Genomic DNA, 24771 nt, shown 5'->3' on the forward strand with positions numbered 1-24771 from the left:
TCCCTTCAACTTGTACTTTCTCCTGCTCCTACACCACAAGCTGTCTTCTGAGGTTCATTCTGGTGGGTCCTATGCCACTGTGAAAGAATGGTGAATTGTTTGCTAATCCTGAGATTTCGCAGCTTGCATTTGGATCAGAATGTTTGCTGTAGACCAACACTGATTATCAACATCAAAATAGAAAGAAAGTAGAAAAGCACCTGTTATTACCTAGAAGCTAGGAATCAGAGGGGAATGACTGTGAAATTTAACAGAGTAAGGAAATGTTTCAAGGGCCAAAGACAAATGAGTCAGAAAAGTACTAGCTTCCACTTGGTCCATAACCTACATAGACCAGTAATGCTCTTTCCACAACTATTGAAATAAGATTCCATTGTTTGTTCCAAAGACTCTCCTGAGACACAATGACTACCCACAGGCAATCATATCAGGGAGGACAAGGACTGCCATTACACTTCTCCTGCCCCTTATGGCATGTGAACTCCACCCCTGGAAGATAAGCTACTTTCACTCCAACCCCTGAATTTCTAACCTGAAGAAGGGGAAAGAGGGAAAGAAATAGTGGAAAGACAGGCATGGTGGTGCATGCCTATAATCCCAGAGGCTCAGGAGACTGAGGCAGGAGGATCACAAGTTCAAAGTCAGACTCAGCAAAAGCCAGGCCCTAAGTAACTCAGTGAGACCCTGTCTCTAAATAAAATACAAAATAGGGCTGGGATGTAGATCAGTGGTCAAGTGTCCCTGAGTTCAATCCCCGGTACCTGCCACCCCCACCCCCCCCAAAAAAGGAAGAAATAGTGGAGAGGTATAAGACAAATGGGAGGGGGAGAAAAAAATAATTGTGTAAGGCACACGGTGCTTCTCACATAATTAAAGACCAACACTAACTCAAGTTAGCAGTGAAGGTTTGACCCTGCGCTTTTTTACTAGAGTTTTTCAAGTCGCCATGACTACACAATACAAGACTTTCAGGAGCAGAAAATCAGCAGAGAAATCCAGATAAACTCATCCTGAGCTCAGGTGAGAACCCTCCCTCTCCAAGCCATCTATGGGCCACCCTGGTCTTTAGCCTGATCTAAGCACTACCAATAGCATACAGTGTCCCTCATTATCAGCAGGTGACTGGTGTCAGTACCATCCACAGATACCAAAATCTGTGGATGCTCAAGTCCTTTATATAAAATGGCACAATAGTCACATTGAACTTATGCATGTACTCTTGTATACATTAAATCTTCTCTAGATTACTTATGATACCTAATATAAGGTAAATGTTATGTCAGTAGCTATACACTGTATTGTTTAAGGAGTAAGAAAAAAGTCTGCACATATTCAGAACAGATACAATATTTTTCTTTTTTTCTTTTTTTGGTGGGGCAGTGTGTGCTGGGGATTAAACCCATGGCCTTGCATATGCTAGGCAAGCACTCTACCACTGAGCTACATCCTCAGTGCAATTTTTTATGAATATTTTTGTTCCACAGTTGGGTGAATCCAGATGTAAATCCCATCAATAGAGAGAGCCAACTACATTTGATTTTGTTCAGAACTGGCCTTGGGTGCAGAATCCTGATTTTGGGGTAGAAATAATATGAAATTCATAAAGTTGGAAGTCTCCTCTATAGTAGAATCCCAGGATGCAGTTCACAAATTTTGAAAGAATTTGTCAGAGCAGCAGATATGTGAAATCATGATTGCTCTTTGGATCTAAAAGTCATATTTAGCTTATGGTAAGTATTCATAAGAATAAAAGCACAACTAAATTTTGTGGTATAATTAAATTTAATCAGTACTTTCACAGAGTATATCATTAACAAAACTTAAATAATACATCATAGTGATACTCCCAACAACGAAAGCATCCAAACAACCTCCCTATCAGGATAAGCAGAAATGGAATATGAACATCTGGAAATGTAATCTTCAAGCAACATTACAGAAAAATGTTTAGAAGTATTTACAGATGTCAAAGACTAATGAACTGTGATTCTATTTGTATTTATTGCCCTGAACTACATCTTCTTAAAATAAAATGAAATTAAAAATAACTAACATTTGCACTAAAATACAGGAGCAAATGTCTTTGACAATTTTAATAAGAGATAAAGCAGGTTATCGGATGATAAGTCTCCAGATGGGAATATTCCTCACCCCTAAAACCCCAAATGCATTCAGTATCCTATAGTCCCTGGTACATTTCAATACCTGCCAACTTCCAAAGAATCACTCAGGAAAGATCCCAGACCCACTACAAGATCCATATGCATATCCATAAAGAAGGCTGTACCTTCTTTAGCTGCAAAAGGTGACTTACTTTTCTTTGTAAAGAATTGAAATCAGAGGTCAAATCACTCACACACACACACCACACAAAATTCTTTGAGATGAGCTTCAAATCTAGAAAACCAGTTGGTACTGGCAAGAATTGTAGCAATTCCTAGGCAGAGAATGGGGGGAAAGCCAGCTCAAAAGAACATACCCAAGATGGAACTGGACACAGCAGGTGAAGCAAGCACTTAAGCCTGGAGTTGAAGGAGAGGCCTGGGCAGCAGAGATTTCCTTGAGGCTCCAGAATGAAAGGCTGTTTCACAGCAACCTCTTGGGCTGAATCTAAGGTAGCTGAATCTAAGAGGCTACCCAAGTGAGAAGAAAACAGGGCCACGCCCAGCATGATGGCACATGCCTGTGATCCCTGAGACTCAAGAGGCTAAGGCAGGAGGACAGCAAATTCAAAGACAGCCTCAGCAACTTAACAAGGCCCTAAGCAACTTACTGAGGCCGGGAGCAACTTAGTGAGACCCTGTCTCAAAATACAAAAAAAAAAAAAAATTAAAAAGACTGGAGATGTAGCTCAGTAATAGAGTATCCTTGGGCTTAATCTCCAGTATCTAAAACAAAAAAAAAAAAAAAAAAAAGGGGGGGGGCGGGGAGAAAGCAGGGCCAGAACCCTCCTGGGACACACACACACCCAGAACTTGGGACTGCTGTCTAAACACAGGCTCTCCCACCTGCTTCTACCTTCACAGTTTGTGCAGCATTTCCAGGCAACATGGGAAACAGACACATGCCTGTACTCAGGGAAACCAAGACACAGCTGTGCAAACCCTTTTTCAGTTCACAGCCTAGGCCTGTGCAGGGTCCACAGTGTGACGTATATGGTAAAAGGAAAGCAAGCAGTTGCTCAAACCTTCCTTTTGGTGCCGAACCAGAACAAACGTACCATTCTCCCAAAAAAAAGGTACAATTCACCTTCAGCAACTTTTCCTAAAGAAATAAGAATGGCAGATACCTGCCTGAGCATGCTTGGCTTTACTTGGAAATAAGCAGCTAGGCTGTGTCAATGCGACTGTCACTCAGGATTAAATGTTTATGACATTCCACCACTGATCTAAAAGGCCTCATTTACAGAGGCAAATGAAAATTGAAGACTCACACGACCCTTCTGTGCTTCTCAGCACTTCTGGGGCCTTTGACCTCTCTTCTTTTCCTCCTCTCCCTTTTGAGCCCCTCCCTTTTCCTTCACTGTCACTCTAACCCTTCTGCACCTCCAGTTCTTAAATGGCATGCCATGCAATGACCTCATTTTTTAAACAGGTAAAACAGCTCTTAAGAGAAAGGAACCACATTATTGCAGAGTAAATCAAGAAAGCACCCCTTCCCAATAACCAGGGTGGTCAAGTTTCAACCTAAGATAAGTGGGATTTTGAACTGGTGGTACTAACAAATCAAAGGGGAGTGCTTTAACAAATCCTTCCAAAAACACACTTGAAAATAAATTATTTAAACCTGTACCCACTTCTTCATGGGAAGAGCATTCAGTTGAACACAAACTTAGTTCCTGAAGCACATATGTAGAGCAACACTTATAAGGTTATATAGTTTTGCCACTTACATGGTTTTGCTGCATGAAATGGCTATCTCAGTCCCAACAGGACAGTGCTGTTGAGCTCCCTTTTAGCCCTCCAAAATTAGAATTAGCCCCCAGCATCCTCTGTTAACTATTTTATCACATGGGTATCAGAGGAGCAGGGTGAAACAAAGTGCCAGTGGACAAAGAGAATGGAAGGGGAAAGCCTGGCTGTGGGCAGCAACAGAACCAGAGGCTTTGAATGGGAGGCAAGAGGAAGGAGAGAGACTACAGCAAGAGTTCCTGAGGTGGATTTCCAATGGTGGGAGGAAGTCCAGAGACTATCTCCTCCCACCGACCCCCTCAGGACGCCACTACAAGAGAAGAGTCATCGGCCAACCAGGTGTCTGGAGGTAGGGCATAGCCAATATCTAGTCTGGTGTACTGGAAAAACCAAAGTGATAGGATACTGTTATTCCCTTTTCCTAAACACCACTGTGCAAGGCCCTTTCTTACTCCCTGGTAAGATAAGGTTTTCTCACTTCCTGGTACAGATAAGTAGGGTGCAGAGAGATTTAGAAGTTTGCCCACAGCACCAAGTACTGAGGTCAGGAATCAAACTCGTGTTCATCTATCTGGTTCCCCTCCACCTTTGTTTCTTTTGGGAACAAATTTCTCTCAATTCTAAGATAAGGATTCAGACACCAAAAATGGGTCCTTAGACCTCATCATTCCTGACAAAAAAGATTTGCCTATTAACACAGTCCTACTACAATTAAACAGAAAACAAAAACCATCAAGTTACATAGATAACCTTCCAAAGCGTTTCTTGGTTGTTTGGCCTGAGGAGGACTAAACTGCAACCCAGTTTTTCTGCAGATCCCTCTACCTCATAAACCTCAAGGCTCATTCCTTCCTAGAGCAGCCTTGGCCCAAGATACTTCAGAAACAATGCTGATACCTCTTCCATGACACTTCTGAACCAACATTTGAATTCCTCTTCAGAATTCCACCATTGGATTAACTCCTGAAACCTTTCTCAAACTCAAACAGTAAAAATTATCCAAATTTTAACTTGTGAAAACTAAAAAGAAAAATTTAGATGCCTTTATCCCCTATGTATATTTATATCTATTTTCTGAAATAGATATAAAAGAGGGAAAAAAAAATAAAAGTCCATAAAAGTTAAATGATCTGTACTCTTCAGAGAGCTCAACAGTAATTTCAAGTTTCCTGGACCAAACCCTAAGCCCACTACAATTGCTGTGTACTCTACAGTGAACCTTCTAAGATTTCTAGTTGAGCTCCCAATCATTTGCCTGGACTAGGAAAAAAAGAACTTTTTAAAGATATTCCCTTGGGGGCTGGGGAGATAGCTCAGTCAGTAGAGTGCTTGCCTTGTAAGCACAGGACCCTGAGTTCGATCCCCAGCACCAAAAAAAAAAAAAAAGATATTCCCTTGTTTTTAGGAATTAAAACCAAACTTCCCAAAATAGTCTGGAAATAGTATAAACTTTTGATTATGCCTAAATGGGTCAAAACCTATATGTTCAACATCAGTAAAGATTAAAAACACAAGAGAAAGAAAATACTACATAAATTGAAATAATTCAAACCTTCCTAACTAGTCAAAATAGCAAAATGGATGAGATAAAATTTCAAAATCTCTGTAATCTATGAAACAGTTGAAAGATAAAAATAGAGGGACTTCAATACTTTCAATACTTATTCCATTCCTATTTTGAAATTTTTATTTAAAGACAAAAAATCAAGCCAGACATGGTGACACACAACTGTAATCCCAGTTACTTGGGAGGCTAAGGCAGGAGGATTGCAAGTTTAAGGCCATCCTCTATAACTTAGCAAGACCCAATTTCAAAAGACTCAATCTCAAAAAAGGGGGGGGAGGGGCTGAGGTACAGCTCAGTTGGAAAAGTGCTTGCCTAACAAGCTCAAAGTCCTGGGTATCAATCCTCAGTACCACATAAAAAAAAAAAAAAAAAAAAAGACATAGAGACAAACACTGCAAAAAACATGTAGTATCATAGTATTACTTTACCTCAAAACAATCCCCAAAATCCCCAAATCTTTCCATCCATCTTGAGAAATTCACCCAATACATTTAACACAGTCCCCCTGCCAATCTTCCCTCCACCATCACATAGCCAGGGTTGATCAACTGGATTTCCAAGTCAACATCATAAAGGCAGATAAGAAAGGGTATCTAATCAAAACTATGAGATCTGTCACCACCCAGAAAGACCCAAAAAGTTGATTTCAGTTTCAAATTAAAACTGAAACAACACAACGATGATTTGAATATTCCTTCCAAGCATACTCAGAGATTGGGGACAGCTGCAGAAACAGAGCTGAAAGGACTCAAAGAGCATTTTTAACTCTACCAGCTTTAATGGAATAATATGTGAAGGATGAAAACTGCCTGAGGAGTCATTCCAGCACAGAAAAGTAAGTCAAAAATGAAATCTCAACCAACCAACTAATGTTTCCCAAGTACCTTTTATGGTGCTCAGTATCAAATGGGTACCAGGAAGGATAGCAGTTTCCAAACAGTCCTGTTATTCAATACTTAGCTCCACTCTAGATCGTGTATATATGAGGTTATGTGTCCTATCTTGGAGTTCAAAAAAATGTCACCACAAATTTAAGACAATATCCCTATCCCCAAGAAAGTAATTTTGAGTTTTGAGAATCGGCCAAGTAAATTTTTTAAAATAGTATTCAATGGTGATTCTCAAATACAATTCATGGACTAATGCCAATATATGCACATTTTTAAACTATTCTTTAGCAAAATGAGAAAATATTTTGAGACACTAAAGTAGTTCACACAGTTAAAAGATAACTTGATCATGGTTCTTTATTCTGAGAGTATGTCCCTCTTAGATTTTAGTGTGTAAAATGACTTTTTAATGAAATGACTGACAGCAGATAATAATTTGTTCTACTTAAGGTTTTTACTTTCATATCAAATCTCTGTAACCCAATTGCTATTCCTTTCTTCATTCTATTGAAGACCACTAAATAACTTCTTGGTGGCCAAAATCAAAAGGCCCTTTTTTCAGTCCTAAATTCTCCCTGATCTCCCTTGAAACATTTGCAATATTAAATCCTCTTACTCAAAATGTCCTACAATTGTACTCTGGGATACATACCAAAAAAAAACCCTAAAAACAGATATTCAAACAGATCCTTGTGTAAGAGTGTTCACTGTACCATTTTAGTGGAAACAACTCAAATTTTCATCAAGAGGTAACAGAATGAACAAATGTTACATATCCATACAATGGAATATTGTTCAGTCATAGAAAAGAAGGAAGTTTTAATACATGCTACAATATAGATGAATCTTGAAAACGTTATTTCTATGATTTGAATATGGCATGTTCCCACCAGAACTCAAGCTGAGGCTTGATTCCTCAATGTGGCAGTGTTAGGAGGTGGGGCCTACTGAATACTGTTTCAATGATGGTGACAGAGCCCTCATAAGTAAATCAGTGCCATCTTGTGGGGAATGAGTTCTCCCTCTTAAGGAGCTAATTTAATTACCATAAGAACATGCTATTATAACAGGAGTTCAGGGTTGGGTGTAGCTCAGTGATAAAGTACTTACCCTAGCATGTTCAAGGCTAGGATTCAATCCTCAGCACCACAAAAACAAACAGAATACAGACATGGTGGCACACACCTGTAATCCCAGCAGCTCAGGAGGTTCGGACAGGAGGACTGCAAGTTCAAAGCCAGCCTTAGTACCCTAGCGAGGCCCTAAGCAACTTAGTGAGACCCTGTCTCAAAATAAAAAATTTTTAAATGGGGGGGTTTAGGATGTGGCTCAGTGGTTAAGCACCCTGGGTTCAATCCCTGGTATCAAAGGGGAAAAAAGAAAAAAGAAATACAGAATATAAAAGAAGTTGAGTTTCCTCATCTATCTCTTGCTTCCTTCCTCTTTTGCCACATGGTCTGTCATTTAACTGCACCTACTTTCCTTCCACTTTCCACCATGAGTTGAATCAGCAGCACAAGACCCTGAACAGACTGAGTCAATGGATCTGGGACTTTCCAGCCTCTAAAACTATAATCTAAAATAAAGTTTTTTTTCTTTATAAATTACCTAGTCTCAGGTATTCTGTCATAGCAAGAAAACAGAAAATCATGCTAGTTAAAAGAAGTCAGGCACAAAAGGTCATATATTGTATGATCCATTTATATGAAATATCCAGAATAGGGAAAGTCATACAGACTGAATGCAGATTGGTAGTTGCCAGGGGTTAGAGACCAGGGAGTAATTGCTTAATGAGTATGGGGTTGCATTTTAGGATGATAAAAAATACTGTGACTAGATAGTGGTAATGTTTGCACAGCATCGTGAAGATACAAAATGTCCCTAACAGTACATTTTGTTCCATATATTCTGCCACCAAAACAACAGAAATACCATGGTGTCCCTCAGATTCCATGATATTACTCAGTACTCTGTTCTCTCTCTCTCATCACTCCTCACTAACTTCCTTCTTTTCCAACCTGAAATGCAAACATCTTCTCCAAATCACCTGTATTCCTTCCATCCTCAGATTGTCCCATGTGAAGATATCATCTACTTCTGTGGCAAGTCCACTAATCATTCTGGGAAGACAGCTCTACAGAAGGTTTGGTGAACTGTTTCTGTAACAGGCCAGGTGATAAATACTTCAGGCTTTACAAGACATACAGTCCCTGTTGCAGCTATTCAACTATGCAGCTATGTGGATACAATCAGAAATAAAATAATAATTAAACAAACAGAGGTAACTCCAATACAACCTTATTTATAAAAAAACAGGTGGCAGCTAGATTTGGCCCATAAGCTATAGTTTTGTCAATCCTATTCCAAAGTATTATATGTTGCACACTTACATTCCAAGCCCTTTTTATGTGCAGTATATTTCCTCTGTAATTTTTATGGTGGCGATATTAACACTAGATGTCATTTAACAAATATCTATTGAGAGCCCACCATATTCTGAGCACTGTACTAGGGACATGGCAATAAAATATAGCCCTTGTGGACATAGACAAACTGAATATAACTGACAACAGTGATGGAAACAAACACAAAACAAAAACCCTCCTTCTCCCTTAGTTTCCCTAATTTGAGAATCCAGTCAGTAGTTAAGTCCTTTGACTCTCCTCTCACAATCTTTCTTACTCCTTCCTACTATTATTTGAGGCCCCAATTATCTAGATAAAGAATTCCTTGGCTGGGGATTTAGTTCAGTGGTACAAGTACTTGACTAAAATGTGTGAGTCCTGGGTTCAATTCCCAGTACCACGCACACAAAAAAACGTAAAACAGGCCAATGTTTACAAAAAAGGGAAAAAAAGAAAAAGCATTCCATTAGTAAAGAAAGCAGACTCGCTTTGTAAGATATGCAGATTTTCGGATTATAGTCCAATGAGAACATCGAAACTCATGATAATCAAAGCAAGACCTTAGAGAAACTAAGAAAATCTGAAAAGATTCAAGGTTTTTTTTTGTTTTTTTTTTTTTAGCTTGAGTGCAGGGTCTATTAGCATGCTGTAGACACTACACAAACAGTCTCAAAAATGGTATCAGTAATACCAAAATGAAGGTAAGAGGGTTTAGGTATGATTCTAAAACAAATCAAAAGAAAGCATTAAAAATAATGAAAGAAACTTATGATCACTCAGTGAGTAAATTAAAAACAAATAATGGCTTCTGTTTACCCAGGGGCCAAGTAAGGAAGGGAAAATTCCTACTGGGATGGAATCATTCAATGGGAGGCCACACTCAGGGGAAGCATGGAAGTGCATTCTTCTGGAATGGGGTTCTTCACACCAGCTGAGAATAATATATCAGATTAAACTTAATGAATGTTTCATCAAAGGCAGACCCACCATACTAATCATTCTCATATACATAGCTAAATATAGCAATTCCCATTTATCCATTCCACACGAAGCCCTTAACCTAACATACACAAGGACCTGGGATCAACGCCCAGCACCACAGAAGTAGAGGGGACTACACTAAGCATCTGAGCCAGGTCTTACCATTCTGTTCTTCAAGCAAAAAGAAAATGAGGATTCAAAGTGAAGCTCAAGCACCCCACAGAGATACATGGAGAAATAGGAAAGAATCTATTTTGGGGTGGTCAAACTGGTGAGTTTCAGTAACCGAACAAGCACTGTGGGGAGGCAACAGGTCTTTCCAGTTTCTACCTAACTTATAAGAAAATACACTGACAGTTTTTTCAGGACCACCTTTTCAAGGACATCCATAATGTTGCCAAGCTTTAAGATAGAGACAGTTTCTCTTTCTGGAGAAGGGAGAACATTTGTTTCCTATCCAGAATAATAAAGATATTATGTCTTCCTCAAGGCAAAGGCTGGGCAAGTTTACTAGCAGACTCTATAATAAAGATCAGCCTTTCCCAGCCAGGTTTTGTGGTGCGTGCCTGTAGCCCCAGCTACACCAAGAGACTGAGGTGGAAGCATCACTTGAGCCCAGAAATTCAAAACCAGCCTGGGCAACACATCAAGACCCCATCAAGCACACACTCACATACACACCAAAAAAGACTGGTATTTCCTAACCTCATATTTCCTCAACCGTGGTGCATACCCACAGTATGGGCAATATCCACCTCAACCCACCACTCTGTTGCCCCTGGGCCTTGGGTAGTGGAATAAGAGGAATCAAGAGAATGCTGTGCAAACAGAATTACAGCAAACATTAAGTTAATGCTACCTACTGTGCTATGAGTAAGAAAGTCTTGTGTCTCTGACCCATGAGCTTATGTCTTCTGCCATCATTCATGAAACTGAAGGAGGTTAGGGAGAAACTTGAAGAGGCCCCAAATCATTGACAAACAGGGTTCCCCCTGTCTTTTTCCTTGACTAGGTACACTCAAACAGAAGCATATTTCAGATTTGCATTTTAACCTATAGGTATCTCACAACTACAATTACATTTTGAGAGATTCCACTCTAAGCTACAGTTTATAAAACTGTTTATCAACATCAGCAATAACCACTGAAGTATGGTGATTCCTCAGAAAACTTGGAATGGAACCACCATTTGACAGGTTAACCCACTCCTTGGTATAAACCCAAAGGACTTAAAATCAGCACACTACAGTGATGTAGTCATGTCAATGTTTATAGCAGAACAATTCACAATAGCTAAACTATGGAACCAACCTAGGTGACCTTAAACAGATGAGCGGATAAAGAAAATGTAGAATATATACACAATGGAATATTAGTCATAACAAAGGATGAAATTATGGCATTTGCCAGTAAATGAATGGACCTGGAGAATGTCATGCTAATGAGATAAGCCAATCCCCAAAAACCAAAGGCCGAATATTCTGATATACAGATGCTAACACACAATAAGGTGGGGGGGGGGGTAGGGAAAGGAGGATAGAAGTTCACTGGATTAGACAAAGGGGAATGAAGGGAAGGGTGGGGGACGGGAATAGGAAAAATAGTAGAATGAATCAGACATAACTTTCTTATGTCCATATATGAATACACAATCAGTGAAACTCCACATCACGTACAACCACAAGAATGGGATCCAATTAGAATAAATTACACTCCATGTATGTATAATATGTCAAAATACACTCCATTGTCATGTATATCTAAAAAGAATAAATAAAATAAAAATAATTTTTTTTAAAATTGACCACTGAAAAATACTACCAGCGCCTATATATTTCTGCACAATTCCAATTTACCATTTTTAAAGAACCCATCCAAATACAGTTTGAAAAAAGGAATATCAAAAACCTAACTTCAGTTGTGAATGATTATACAAACAGAGTGCCCTTCTAAGAAACACAGAAAAGTATGTTTTAATTTAAAAGGCTACTAAAAGGGCAAATAAGAGACTTCTTCACTGCTCATTTAGGAACATGTTTCCGTTAAACATAACCAAGTAATTCATTTCACATGGTAATCAAACCCAATGCTTAAGCATAATGTATATACAATATTACAAGTTTTAGTACTACATTTCCCAAATGTAATTGTGTGTATAAAAAATACTTTATATAAATACCTTTATTTTGCACCCTTGAAGTTCAAATGTATATATATGAATGTCTAAGAAAGGATTCCAATAAAAATCAGATTTTAAATTCTTTCAAGGGCATGAAATGAAAAGTCTGAAAAAAAAAGGAAGTAAAAACCCTTCAGCAAAGAAAGTTACTGTGTATAAAATCATCTAACCTTAATTCTAGGTAACTCAGTTTATATAACTGAGCAAAAACAACACACTAGAAAGGAGAGTCATTTTAATGAGTGGATTTATATAAACAGTTGGATTACTAACTAAGGTAAATCACAAGATTTGGCATGAAAGTTGCTTACAGGCTTGCCATGACTAGGTTTGGCACACTGGTGCCCCAATGTCACAAATGTTACTGATAATGGGCTCTCTATCCCACAGAATAATCTTCCAAGTATGCTTCCCTCACTCATTTCATGTATGTATTAAGCTCACAAAGGAATGGTTAGTGGAACTGAGCACCTTGCTTCTTTTTCATCAGGGAATGTGAAATTCCCAAAATTCCTCAAGGAAAGAAAAGAATGACAAGCTAAAAGTTGGAGGGATCTTGGACAAGAATGTGGCATTAGGACAAAAATAAACGAGGGTGGAGCATGCCTATAATCCCAGTGGCTCCCAAGGCTAAGGCAGGAGGATCATGAGTTCAAAGCTAGCCTCAGTCACTTAGCAATGCCCTAAGCAACTCAGTGAGACCCTGTCTAAATAAAATACAAAAAAAAAGGGGGGGGGCGGGGTACGCTGGAGATGTGGCTCAGTAGATAAGTGCCTTCTGGGTTCAACCCTGAGTATCAATCAATCAATCAATATGGGAAAACTGAAGTATACTGAAAGCAACCTGGTTAACATCAATCACAAAACTAAAGGGAAAGTATTACTTTTGAAGTCAGATAAGAGGGAGTCACAGAAAGTTCTGGAGGAGGGGGAAAAGGACTAGTTACAGCAGAACAACAGGGATACTTTCAGGACATTCCCAACTCCACAGCAGTTACCTCTAACCTTTGACACTATCCACGTTGTATGTTCTCTCACCTACATTCCAAGCACACATTTTAAACAGTTAATAGATCATTTGAAATTGAACATACTCTCACCTCAAACTCAAGAGGAACAAATTAATTCACTATACTTCCTAGAAGTTTATTTTTCTTCCCAGTGGCTATATTTCAAGCCATGGTGAACCATCTAGCCAGCCTCTAACATGGACAGCCAACTCTTCCCCATCTCACATTTCCTATACTTAAGGATTCTCTTTCTCTCACAACCACTCCACCGCATAACCTTGTCATTCTGAGAGCTGGTATTATCTCCTCCATTCTTATGCTGCTCAAGTTCATTCTACATACCTGCACCCTAAAATCTATTCCCAAACACTTCTCCATCCTTCTGTCATTCCTCCCCATCTTGAGAACTTATTACACATAATAAATAATGACATCTATCATTTCATAAACAGTATTCTGCTGGGCACTGTGAGAGACTTCATCATAACCACCATTTCTATTCCACACCTCAATCTGCAATGTGAAGAAGTAGTAAAGGTTCAAGGAGACTAAATAGCTTGCTTAAGTACACTCAGTAAGTAGCAGACTCTCTTTAATACACTCTTTTTTTTTTTTTTTTTTTTGGTACCAGGGATTCAACCCAGGGGCACTTAACCACCAAGCCATATCCCCAGTTCTTTTTTATATTTTGTTAGAGACAGGGTCTTGCTGAGTTGCTTAGGGCCTCCCTAAGTTGCTGAGGCTGGGTTTGAACTCATGATCCTCCTATCTCAGCCTCCTGAGTTGCTGGGATTATAAACATGCAACACTGAACCTGGCTAATACGCTCATTTTTGAAACAAGATTTGAGCTCAGGTTTCAGCCTGAGCCAAGGCTAAATTCTGTTTATTACAAGTGTCTCTGACACCATACTGCTATGTCAAATCCAAGTCTCAATCTAGTTTTTGTGATTTTCAGTGTGTGGGGGGGAGGACTATCAGTAGACCTGCCCTCTAAATTATATCATCACAAGATCGTCGGATCATCAAATGCTTCTTTACTTCTTCAAATGCTTGCTGTATGACTTATCTGTGTATACATAAATGTACATGATTAAATAACTGGAAAGGCCTCAACTGGAATAAATGCTCAGGGTAGAAAATATAGCCTCTAAGATAGGAAAGTAAGATTAAAAACTTGTTTAACCCACCTTCACTTAATGCAAGACTATGCAAAAGATTTCTACATCTAATAGAAGAATAAAACAGCATACAGGTTGTCCCTAGGCAGCTCAGCTTACTACACACGCAAAAGCAATCTTCACAGCAGGCTGCAATGGCACAGGCCTGTAGTCCCAGCTACTCTACTCTGGAGGCTGAGACCAGAGGATTGCTTGAGCCCAAGAGTTCAAGACCAACATGGGCTAAATATAGTGACATCCCATCTCCTTAAAAAAAAACAAAACCAAAAAAAAACTTCACAACCAACCCTTTCAACAACATGGCATTTTTAACCAGAAATGTATACAGTAAGAGATACTCAATTTGTTGAACTAATGATATTTTACAACATTTTAAGAGCAGACCTTCTTATAATGCTATAATTCATGAATTATCATCATAGCAATATAATTACCTACCTAACTGCTTATCCCCCACCAGATAATCATGTCCTTGAAGACAGAAAGAAATCTTCTCTGTCTTGTTCACTGCTACATCCCCAGCACCTAACCAGCACAAAACACAAATATTTGCTGAATAATAAAACTCAAATATATAAACCCTAAGTTCAAAATATAAATGTTTATGTATCTTTAATATTCCTACCAAAAATAACAGGAATTTTTTAAATCCTATATTACCTCATTCATTTGGTAAGTCCTCTGAAGGTGGATTTTTCACTCTAACCTTATTAACAAATTCTTATGTGAATTCTTAGTCTAAATTCTGTAAACAGTTCACTGGTTTAATTTTTTTTTTTTTAATTCTCCCATTGGCCTTAATCTTTTAAAGTGATATTAAATGACTGCACTGCTTAAATGTAAAGATATGTATCTAAATTTTTAATTTACACATAGTGATGGTTCAGCATGCAAGTCAGGGCACTTTAGATTATGAACAGACCTTAGAGATCATCAAGTAACCCTTCATGCTAGGAGTTAAGAAACTGACTCATAAAAAAGTTAAAGCTACACTTTTTTTTTTTTTTTTTTTTTTGGTGGGGGATGGGGGCTGGTGCTGGGGGTTGAACCCAGGGACTCTACCACTGAGCCACATCCCACATTTATTTTGAGATAGGGTCTTGCTAAGTTGTTTACGGCTTCTCTAGGTTGCTGAGGTTGGCCTTGAATTTGTGTTCCTCCTGCCTCAGCCAACCAAGTCACTGAAATTACAGACATGCACAACTGTGCCTGGCAAAACTATGCAATTAACTGAAATAGAACCCAGCCTCTGAGTCTCAGGACAGAAATCTTTCTCAGGACAGAGCACTTTGAATTAATTACATTTGCTGTAAAGACCTGAAAGTCTTCCCATCACATAACAGTCTTTGATCAAAGCAGGACAGTACTCAAGACATCTCTCTCATCTCCAATTATGCCAAATCTTTCATCATAGCACGCAAATCCCAGGAAGGAAGATTTAAAGTGGAAGTCACTGCCCACAATCCTCTTATATGAGAAGATAAGACCAGATCTGCTTTGCACATTCAGTCTGTAAGACACACTGGACAGCAAATCTTCTGGCCTCCCAGTACTTTATAGCCTTATAGTTGATTCTAAATGCTATGGAACTTTCTCCTCCTAGCTAATGGACTCCCCATGCAAAGCAAGTCTCCATATTAATACCTTCCACATTCAACTTCCTTTCCTAAAATTCAATACTTTTTTATATTATTTTGTGAACATTGTGAAGGAAGGTCCATTCTAATAATGGAGCAAATGTTCCTTCTATGCAGCAAACTTATTTCCTGTTTGGTATGAATTACTCTTTCAAGCTGGCAGAAAAGATAAGTAACTTGCCCAAAGCCATGTCACCTGAAAGTTGTTAAGCAGTAATTCAAATCCAAGTTAGTCTAGAATCCCAACTCAGTCTAGAAACCCAATTCATTCTCCTCTACTCCACTCCACTCCATGACAGAAGAAAAAAAATTTCTCAAAATGATATCAACAATTCTTCAAAATTAATGTTTCTCTTATTATTACTATAGGTTTATCCCCACTGACCCAAAACTCCCTTCTCTGCACACTGCATATGCTATTTACCCAGAACAGTCTTCTGTTTCTACCATTCGAAAACTCCAAAGGTTGGAAGAAATACTCGTTTGGATTCTAACATTTTTGTGCAGTACTAATTTTTTTATGTTTCACTGTCTTCATGTGCATTGTCTTAAGCTCTTCAAAGACTGAGTTGCTGGTGGGAACAGAATTTATCTTATACATCTTTTTATCCCAAGCAGGATCAACACAAGTCTTTTCCGTTGCAGATGAAAAAAAGATTAAAGATGTGTTCATTTCATGGAAAAAGTCAAAGTTTTTGAAAATCCACTAGGTAAAGCCATGTGGGGGGTAACAGGGTGAAAGTGATATTTCTAAAAGTTGGAAGAATGAAGATATGTAAATTACCTATACAACCAACAGGGATTGCATATATGTAAATCAAAGAAAGTTCCTGGAGTGGCTGTATTTGGCAGGATTAGTCTGAGAACACTGAAGCTTTTAATCAAGCTAAAAGGAATAAGACTTGTCCATTCAGTCACAAATAATGACTCCAAAGAGGTACAAGGCAAGAGTACTCAAAGAACAACAAGAACATTTCCATGCGCACAGTAAGTAAAGAACAGCAAACATCATTAGACAATGAAGGTGAGCTTTGGGGATGGCTGGCAGAGGGCCTGGAGGCAGCAATGGAAAACCAGAGCCTGGGTTTATTTAAAGATGATTTAATACGATACACTTTTTGGAAAAGGATTCACTACAGTGACAGGAATAGATAAGAAGGGAAAGCCAGAATAAGAAACCTGAGAGTACATGCTAAAGGTGCCGAGCAGATAAGACAGACACCCTGGGATTGCCCATTTAAGCTCAATGGCACATTTGCAATGACAGCCTTAAGTGCCAGAGTAGAAGCACTTGAATATGAGTCTTCTAAGAAAATCTTTCAACCACTCCATCATTCATATCTCTCTCTCTTTCTATCCGTCCCTCCATCCCCACCACCTCTCTCATTGTCTGAGACAATAAAACAAAATGGATCGGAGAAAATGCACTAGAGTCTGACTCCAGGTTAAGATCTCAGCTCTGATACTCATTAGGTATCCTCAAGGAACCTTATTCGGTGAAGTGTAAAATAGGGAGACAAGTTATACCCGTCTCTCTTTTTTAAAAAAATTTTTTAGTTGTCGATGGACCTTTATTTTATTTATTTATATGCAGTGCTGAGGATCAAATCCAGTGTCTCACACATGCTAGGCAAGTGCTCTACCACTGAGCTACAACTCCAGTCTTATATACCTGCCTCTCACATAGAGATACATAAAATGCCTAGCAGAGTGAGTAGCACAAGAAGTTAAAGTATGAACCCCTTGCATTCATGTCACAGTCCTCTAGGGATCCTTGATGCTCAGGTTGGGAGTCACTGTCCTAGAAAATAAGTAAAAAGCTTAGAAGAGCAGTAAATTTGATCAGCAAGTATTTATGTGGCAGTTCCAGAATTCAGCACGGTGCTACGTGCTACAACAGGAAGTCAATGCAAGACTAAGTAAGCAAGAAGGCAATGCTGAGGGCACATGTTGGAGGGAACTGAGGAATAAGACGCTGAGGCAGAGAACAGGAGGCTGAGAACAAAGGGGGCTTTTCCTCTTGTTTGTTTGTTACTAGGGATTGAACTCAGGAGGGCTTTACCACTGAGCCACATCCCTGGCCTCTTATTTTTTCATTTTGAGACACTGTCTCATTAAGTTGCTTAGTCTTGCTAAATTGCTGAGGCCATCCTCAAACTTATGATCCTCCTGCCTCAGCCTTCTGAGTGGCTGGGATTGCAGGTGTGCACCACAGAGCCTGGCAGGTGTTTAAAGTTGGAAATGAGCCAAAAAATTGTAGTCAGGGCATGCTGAGCATGGTGCTTCAGGAGACACCCCTCCACACACACACACACACACACACCCACACACCTGTTGGCAGCCTACAGGACAAACTAGAGTGATGGGCCTCTTTCAAGTTTTCCTAGTCACTCAGTACCAGATAAGTGATCCTTCTCAAAGGTCTAAATAAGGTTCCATTTCTAACCTGCACTGTCTGACTGCTAGTCACTTAAATTGTATAAGCGATACACACAGCAAATTAACATCTTCACCAATTTCTTGACAATTCTAAAAAGACTGCTACTTTCAAGAGATTACATAAGTTTAGATAACAGTTGAGCTTTGGAGCTAGTCTAAGTTTTGGGGAAAAAAAAATTATCTGTAGAAAGGTTTCCAATATTATAAGAGAGGACAGGGCTGCAGGGGTAGAACATGCATACAAAGTCCTGGTTTCAACCCCAGCGCCACCAAAAAATAGAGAATGAGATAGTAGGTAGGCCCTGAACTATCTTACTGCCTGATATTATGAGTTTTCTTCCTCAACTTCAGATCCTTCACCCAACCACTCCTCTTATAGATTTAAAACACCTGTTTTAAATACTTTACACAAAACAAGATGCATAATAGGTAGAAATTAATCAGGATACAGAAGTTGAAATTGTCTAATATTCTGGGACTGTGTGTCTGACCAGTTTCAACTTCTCCTTTTCTAATGCTAGGGAGCTTTGAAAAGTAGCTTCCATACACTAGACATTCCCCAACTGTCTGACCTCAGGCAAATTAAACTCTTAAATCTCAATTTACATATCTACGAGGTTATTAATAGGAAGTTTATTGTAAGGACCAGTAAGTTATTATTAGTCATGTAACTGGAATATAAAAAGCACAATATATATTAGCTATTATTATCATCTTTACATCTTCTTTATTTCAGCAGTCACCCAACTACCAGGAGCTATCCAGGGACACACATATCACATTTTTTCTGTAGCATTATGTGGATATGACTATTTCATCACCATTGAAGCTTGTTAAGACCAGTGGTCTGCCCCATCTGCTGCAACACCTCTAGGAGAAGACTGTCTCAAACTAGGCACTCAGCCTGCCATATAGGTTCAGGACAGCTCCACCTGACTACCCCACTGAAGGAATTTATTTCTTTGTAAAGGAAACGCTAGCATCACTTGTGCGCTTGTCCGTGAGAAACCTGCAAAATGCGATCATGAATCTCAGAAGTTCATGTGATTTAAAGTTTTTTGTGAGTTCCCCCCTTACCCAAATATTTGCTAGTATGTGACTCCACAGCATTACTTTTTTTTCTATCTGGAAATCTGGTGAGGGGGAACGAAGACAGCAAGGCAACCCCTTCCCTGCTTCCCAGGCACTGAAGTTAAGCAGGATGACTCCACATCCATATTCACAGATAACAGATTCTTTCCCCTTCCTGGGCACTAAGATTTGCAAGAACGAAATTCCAATTGCACTCTCAGGCTTAGCGATACAAGCGCTGCAGTCACCTGGTGGGTAGGTGGGCGAGGGTAATCCTGCCCAGTTATTGAAGATCACATTCCGTGCTCATAACCCCCAGAGGAAGACCAGAAGCCCAGGAGACATTTCGCACTCCCCATATGCAACACACTCCCCGCAGCGCACTGCCGTCCCACCTCCCGGCAGCAGACACCTTCCGGGACGCCCAGAGAGCTGTTCCTGGAGACGCAGGCAGCCCCGAGCAGAGGGAGCGCAAGCACACGTGCCTGGCAGCAGCAGGCCAGGCCCGCCCCCGCCTCCGCACTCACCTGGCCGGTGATGCCAGTGATGAGCGCCACCTTCCTGAACTTGCCCATCTCGCCGTCCCCGGAGCCCCGGGGGCTCGGGCAGCGTGCCGGCGCGTGTGCCATGTCGCCGCGGGCAGGCGGGCGTGCGGCCCAGGGCTGGGCAGGGCGGAGCTGAGCAGAGCGGAGCTCGGGCGGCAGCGCCGGCTGGGATGTGGGGGTGTGCCGCGCGCGAGCCGCCTGGCCGGGCTGCAGGCGGAGGAGAGCGCACCGCGCGGCCGGTCGCCACAATCTGACAGGGGCGCACGGGAGGCCGGGCGGGGAGGGCCAGGGGCGGGCCGAGGCGGGCCCCGCGGCCGGGCGGCGGGGCAGCGGCCTGGCTGGCGCCGCGTCATCCGCGTCAGCCCGCTACGCTGCCGCGGCGCCTGCGGCAAGCCACGCCCCCTTGCCGGCGGCCGCGCGGGAGGAGCGGGGCCTGCCGCAACCGCCTCTGGTAAAAGGAAGGCCGCGAGTTGTCGCGTCCGCCTCTCCAGCGGCGGAGCAGAGGGAGGAGGGGTTGGCCACCATCGGCCTGGGCTCTGTCCCTGCGTGCTCCCCTCCGCCCTCCCGAGAATATCCCAGGAATCCTGCTGTCACCCGAGGATGCTGGGAGGAACTGCGGGATGACCTTTCCGTTAGGAAAAAGCCCTGAATTCCACATCGAGTCGTCCCAGGACCCGGGTTATCGACTTTAAGAAATAATACCTGGAAATCTGTTGCATTGAGTCTTTGAGTCTGGTTTTATGTTACTGGAAGGACATTAGCGTTACAGGGCCCTAAATGGGGTCACAGATGTGGGGAAAGACTAACTTCACCGCTAGCCTGGCTTTCTGACTTTGGGCTTTTTCTGAGGCTTAGAAGGGCGCACAAGATTCCCAGTTGCTCGATTTAAAAGTACAGTATTCTAGTTTGCAAGACTGGCTGTGCAAGACAGGAAAGTTTGTGGCCCCACCCATGTGCAGCATAAAGAAATGACAAGAAGACTGCACGGGTCAATAAACCTGGAGTGGCAAATGTTGACAAGTAATTCAGATGCAAGGCGGGGTCCCAGCTTTTCGTCTGTGGGTTTTAGCTTGCATTTGGCATATACACTTGGGACATGTAAAGGAGTGCAGTGCAGGTGACTCAGGTGTGAAGGGAAGTGACGAACTTCCCCGCCTCCAGTGTGCTTATCTGTACATACTCCTCTCCCCCAATAAATTACCTCAGATAATCGCTTTAAATCACAAACTGATTTACTTACACAGTGCCCAACATAACATGCAGGATATGATACAGACCTGGAATCCCCAAATCAGGAAAACTCAAGATTAAGTCAACCCCTCCCCCACCCCTCAGGAACATTCCTTAGTTTTATAGACAGAATTGTCTGGTTTCATACCTTGACTCTGCTTTTGGAATTCTGTAGCAAGAATGAGACCCTTAAGTAGAGGAAACGCATTCATTTAGAGGAATTCAGTATAAGCAAGAAATGTGGTTTAAATATACTAGATTATCTTAGAAACATTTGTTTTCATGTGAATTGACTCTTTTCAAAAAATTACTGAGCAAAATCTATGTTCAGAGGAGATGTTTCCCATTTTTCCCACAGCTTTGTAAACTATCCCACCACCAAACACTGAAAATTCACCTATCCTAGTAAAAAATGTGACAGTAGAGATGTTATCTTTGCGGCTTCTGTTTGAGGTCCAGGTCCTTGATGTCCCGAACAAAGAATTGAGCAGGACACACAGAAGTTACAGGCAAAGTACAGATTCATTGAAGGTGAAGATGAAAGTAGCACCATAAGATAGAGCAGAGTGGGCAGAGCAAGAGAGAAAAGCTCACAGCCCTGATATCTGGAAATTGGTGTCCTATGTGCTGAGGTGTGAGGTGTTCTTTTCCCCATATGGCCCTTGATCAAAGACCTTACCGGATTTGCTCTCACTGGTTATTTTAGAACACCGAAACTGTAGCAGGAGTTATCATGGGCAATAAGTCTTCAGTAGTGAGAGTTGTCATAGTATTGGGATGTCATAAACAGGGGCATGACACATCTCCCTGTCTTGTCCTCCAGTGACATTTTTCCTATACCCTGCCTTGGCTATCTTAACGTCCCTGAACTCCTGCCTAACAAAAATCATAGAAATATAATCACTATTGTTAAGACCTAAAAATAAAATATTTATAAGATATGAAAAAATAGTTACAAAATATTGATGGTCAGAGATGAAAACAAGGATATTTTTCTAGAAAATTTATAAGACAGGTGGTAAGGCAGTTTATTAACCTGCTAGGGCTTCCATAACACAGTACCACATAGTAGGTGACTTAAACAACAGAAATGTATTTCCTCACTGTTCTGGAGGTTAGAAGTCCAAGATCAAGGGTTGATTTCTTCTGAGGCCTCTCTCCTTTGCTTGTAAAGCCATCTGTTTCATGTCCAGGTGGTATTCTTCCTACATATGTGTTTGTGTCCAAATCTGATAATCTTGTAAGGGCACCAGTTATGTTTGATTAGGACCTTAACAAACTCTTTATCGTAATTACTTCATTTACATTACTTTCATTACATTCACGTTTTGAGATACCGAGGTTTAAGATTTCAACATACAAATTTCAGGAGGAAAAATATACACCCCATAACAGAAAGTTAGGGAAGAAAAGAGATTTTTCTGGTTCCTTTGGCTTAGAGGTAGGAAAGGAGATTTGTGGTGGGATGGATGTTGTAATTTTCCACGGGGTATTAGGGGAACATAGCCATCAGCACAGGGTCTGGGTAGCATGAGAAGGTTGATTACATTAGCTAGAAGGAAAATTATAGGATATAGAATAATGGAAAGCTCTAGGGGCAATCGTCCTAGTTGTGTTTTACTCTAACATTGTAATTCTCAATCATAAGCAATTTTGCCCCCAAGGTAACATTGAACAATGTCTGGAGACATATTTTGGTTGTCCTAACTAAATTTGTGCTGTTGGTATTTATTAAGTAGAGGCCAGATATGTTGCTCAACCACTCACAATGCACAGGACAGTCTTTCTCAACAAAGAAATATTTGGCCCAGAATGTCAATATAGTTGATCCCCTGTATCCATGTGTTCTGCACCCATGGATTCAATCACCCTCTATAATGCATTATGAGGTTAGTCCTACAATATTTGTGTCTGTACTGAACATCTATAGACATTTTTCTTCTCATCATTCACTAAACAATACAGCATAACAACTATATACATAGCATTTACATTATATAAGGTATTAGAAGTCATCTAAAGAGGATTTATGGGTGGGTTTTTAGCTCAGTGCCTGAGCACTTGTTTAGTATGCATGAAACCCAGGTTCAATCCCCAGCACTTAAAAAAAAAAAAAAAAGTATATGGGAGGATTATGTAGATATATGCAAATACTACCCCATATTGTATAAAAGACTTGAGAATCTGCAGATATTGGTATCTATGGGGGTAAGGGAGGGAGGGGGTGTGGAGGGTGTATCCTGGAATCATCTACCTTGGATTTCAAACTGTTTGACTCTGTGTGCCACTGGAGTCCTAGGCCAGATGCCCAACTCTGGGAGTCCAAGCAAATCAGGTCCAGCCACCCCGCAAAAACCAAACGGTGAAACCAAATGGTAAAGGGCAAGAAAGGAACATTAATCAGTACAGCTAACCAAGGAAGTCAAAGAAGACCAGCATTTCCAGTTTGGTCTTAGAGATACAGGCATGAAATCCTGGGTTATATAGAAAAGGGGCACCAGAAATATGCACAGTCAAGCAGACTTGGTTAAACTGTGTTCTGGTTGATCATTTTCTCAGGATTGGTCACAGGGAGACTTGTTTGTGACAATAAGTTGCTGTTCTGTTGTGGGTAATTTGGACACATCACAAGACTTTTATCCATCAGACATGCTGTTCCTGGAATCCAAGATGACAGACTTAGAGCAAAAGAGACAGATACACACCATTTGACCCAGCTATCCCACTCCTTGGCCTATACCCAAAGGACTTAAAATCTGCATACTACAGAAATACAGCCACATCAATGTTCATAGCTGCTCAATTCACAATAGCCAGACTGTGGAACCAACCTAGATGCCCTTCAATTGATGAGTGGATAAAGAAACCGTGGTATATATATACTATGGAATATTACTCAGCCATAAAGAATGATAAAATTATGACATTTGCAGGCAAATGGATGAAATTGGAGAATATCATGCTAAGTGAGATAAGCCAATCTCAAAAAGCCAAAGGAAGAATGATATCGCTAATAAGTGGAGGTTGACACATAATGGGGGGGAGGGAAGGGTTAGAGTTAGGGTTAGGGAGGGGGGCAAGTATGGAGGAAGGAACTACTGTATAGAGGGTAAAGAGGGGTGGGAGGGGTGGGGGGAAGGGAAAAAAATAACAGAATGAATCAAACAACATTGCTCTATGTAAATTTATGATTACACAAATGGTATGCCTTTACGCCATGTACAAACAGAGAAACAACATGTATCCCATTTGGTTACAATAAAAAAAAATAAAAATAAAAAAAAAAATAAAAAAAAATAGGAAAAAAAAAAAAAAAAGACACATCAAGGAAAAAAAAAAAAAAAGAGAGAGACAGATACAAAATGAGCCAGAGATGCCATTTTCTTTTATATTTGCAGTTCCAAGTAAGGAGTTATTTTTTAGCAAAAGCAGACTTGAAATCCTTGGGTATAGTCATGCATCCACTACCTCCATCAAGATACTGAATAGTTCCAACACCACAGGATGCCTCATGTTGCTCTTTTATAACCACACCACTCCTGCCCCAACTCTAATCTCTGAAACCACCAATCTGCTGGTTTGTAAGATTTTTTTCCACTGGGCTACTATACAAAAAGAAACATACAGTTCATAATCTCTTGGAACTGACTTTTTCACTCAAACTCCCTGGAGATTCATCCAAGGTTTACATATTGACATTTGATTCACTTTTGCTATTGAGTAGTA

At 40.5% G+C, this 24771-nt stretch overlaps 1 protein-coding gene across 1 annotated transcript in view; it reads right to left on the reverse strand.

Moving 5' to 3' along the window:
• The window catches only part of GMDS (GDP-mannose 4,6-dehydratase), a 626998-nt gene extending 606817 nt beyond the window's left edge, over positions 1 to 20181 (reverse strand). The window contains 1 exon segment of the mRNA XM_079148803.1: positions 19798 to 20181. Within this exon segment, the coding sequence (XP_079004929.1) occupies positions 19798 to 19899 (102 nt within the window). The 5' untranslated portion in view covers positions 19900 to 20181.
• Between the last annotated feature and the right edge of the window lie 4590 nt (positions 20182 to 24771).

The sequence above is a fragment of the Sciurus vulgaris genome (assembly GCF_902686455.1).
Source record: "Sciurus vulgaris genome assembly, chromosome: 7".
In the NCBI taxonomy this organism is placed as follows: Eukaryota; Metazoa; Chordata; class Mammalia; order Rodentia; family Sciuridae; genus Sciurus; species Sciurus vulgaris.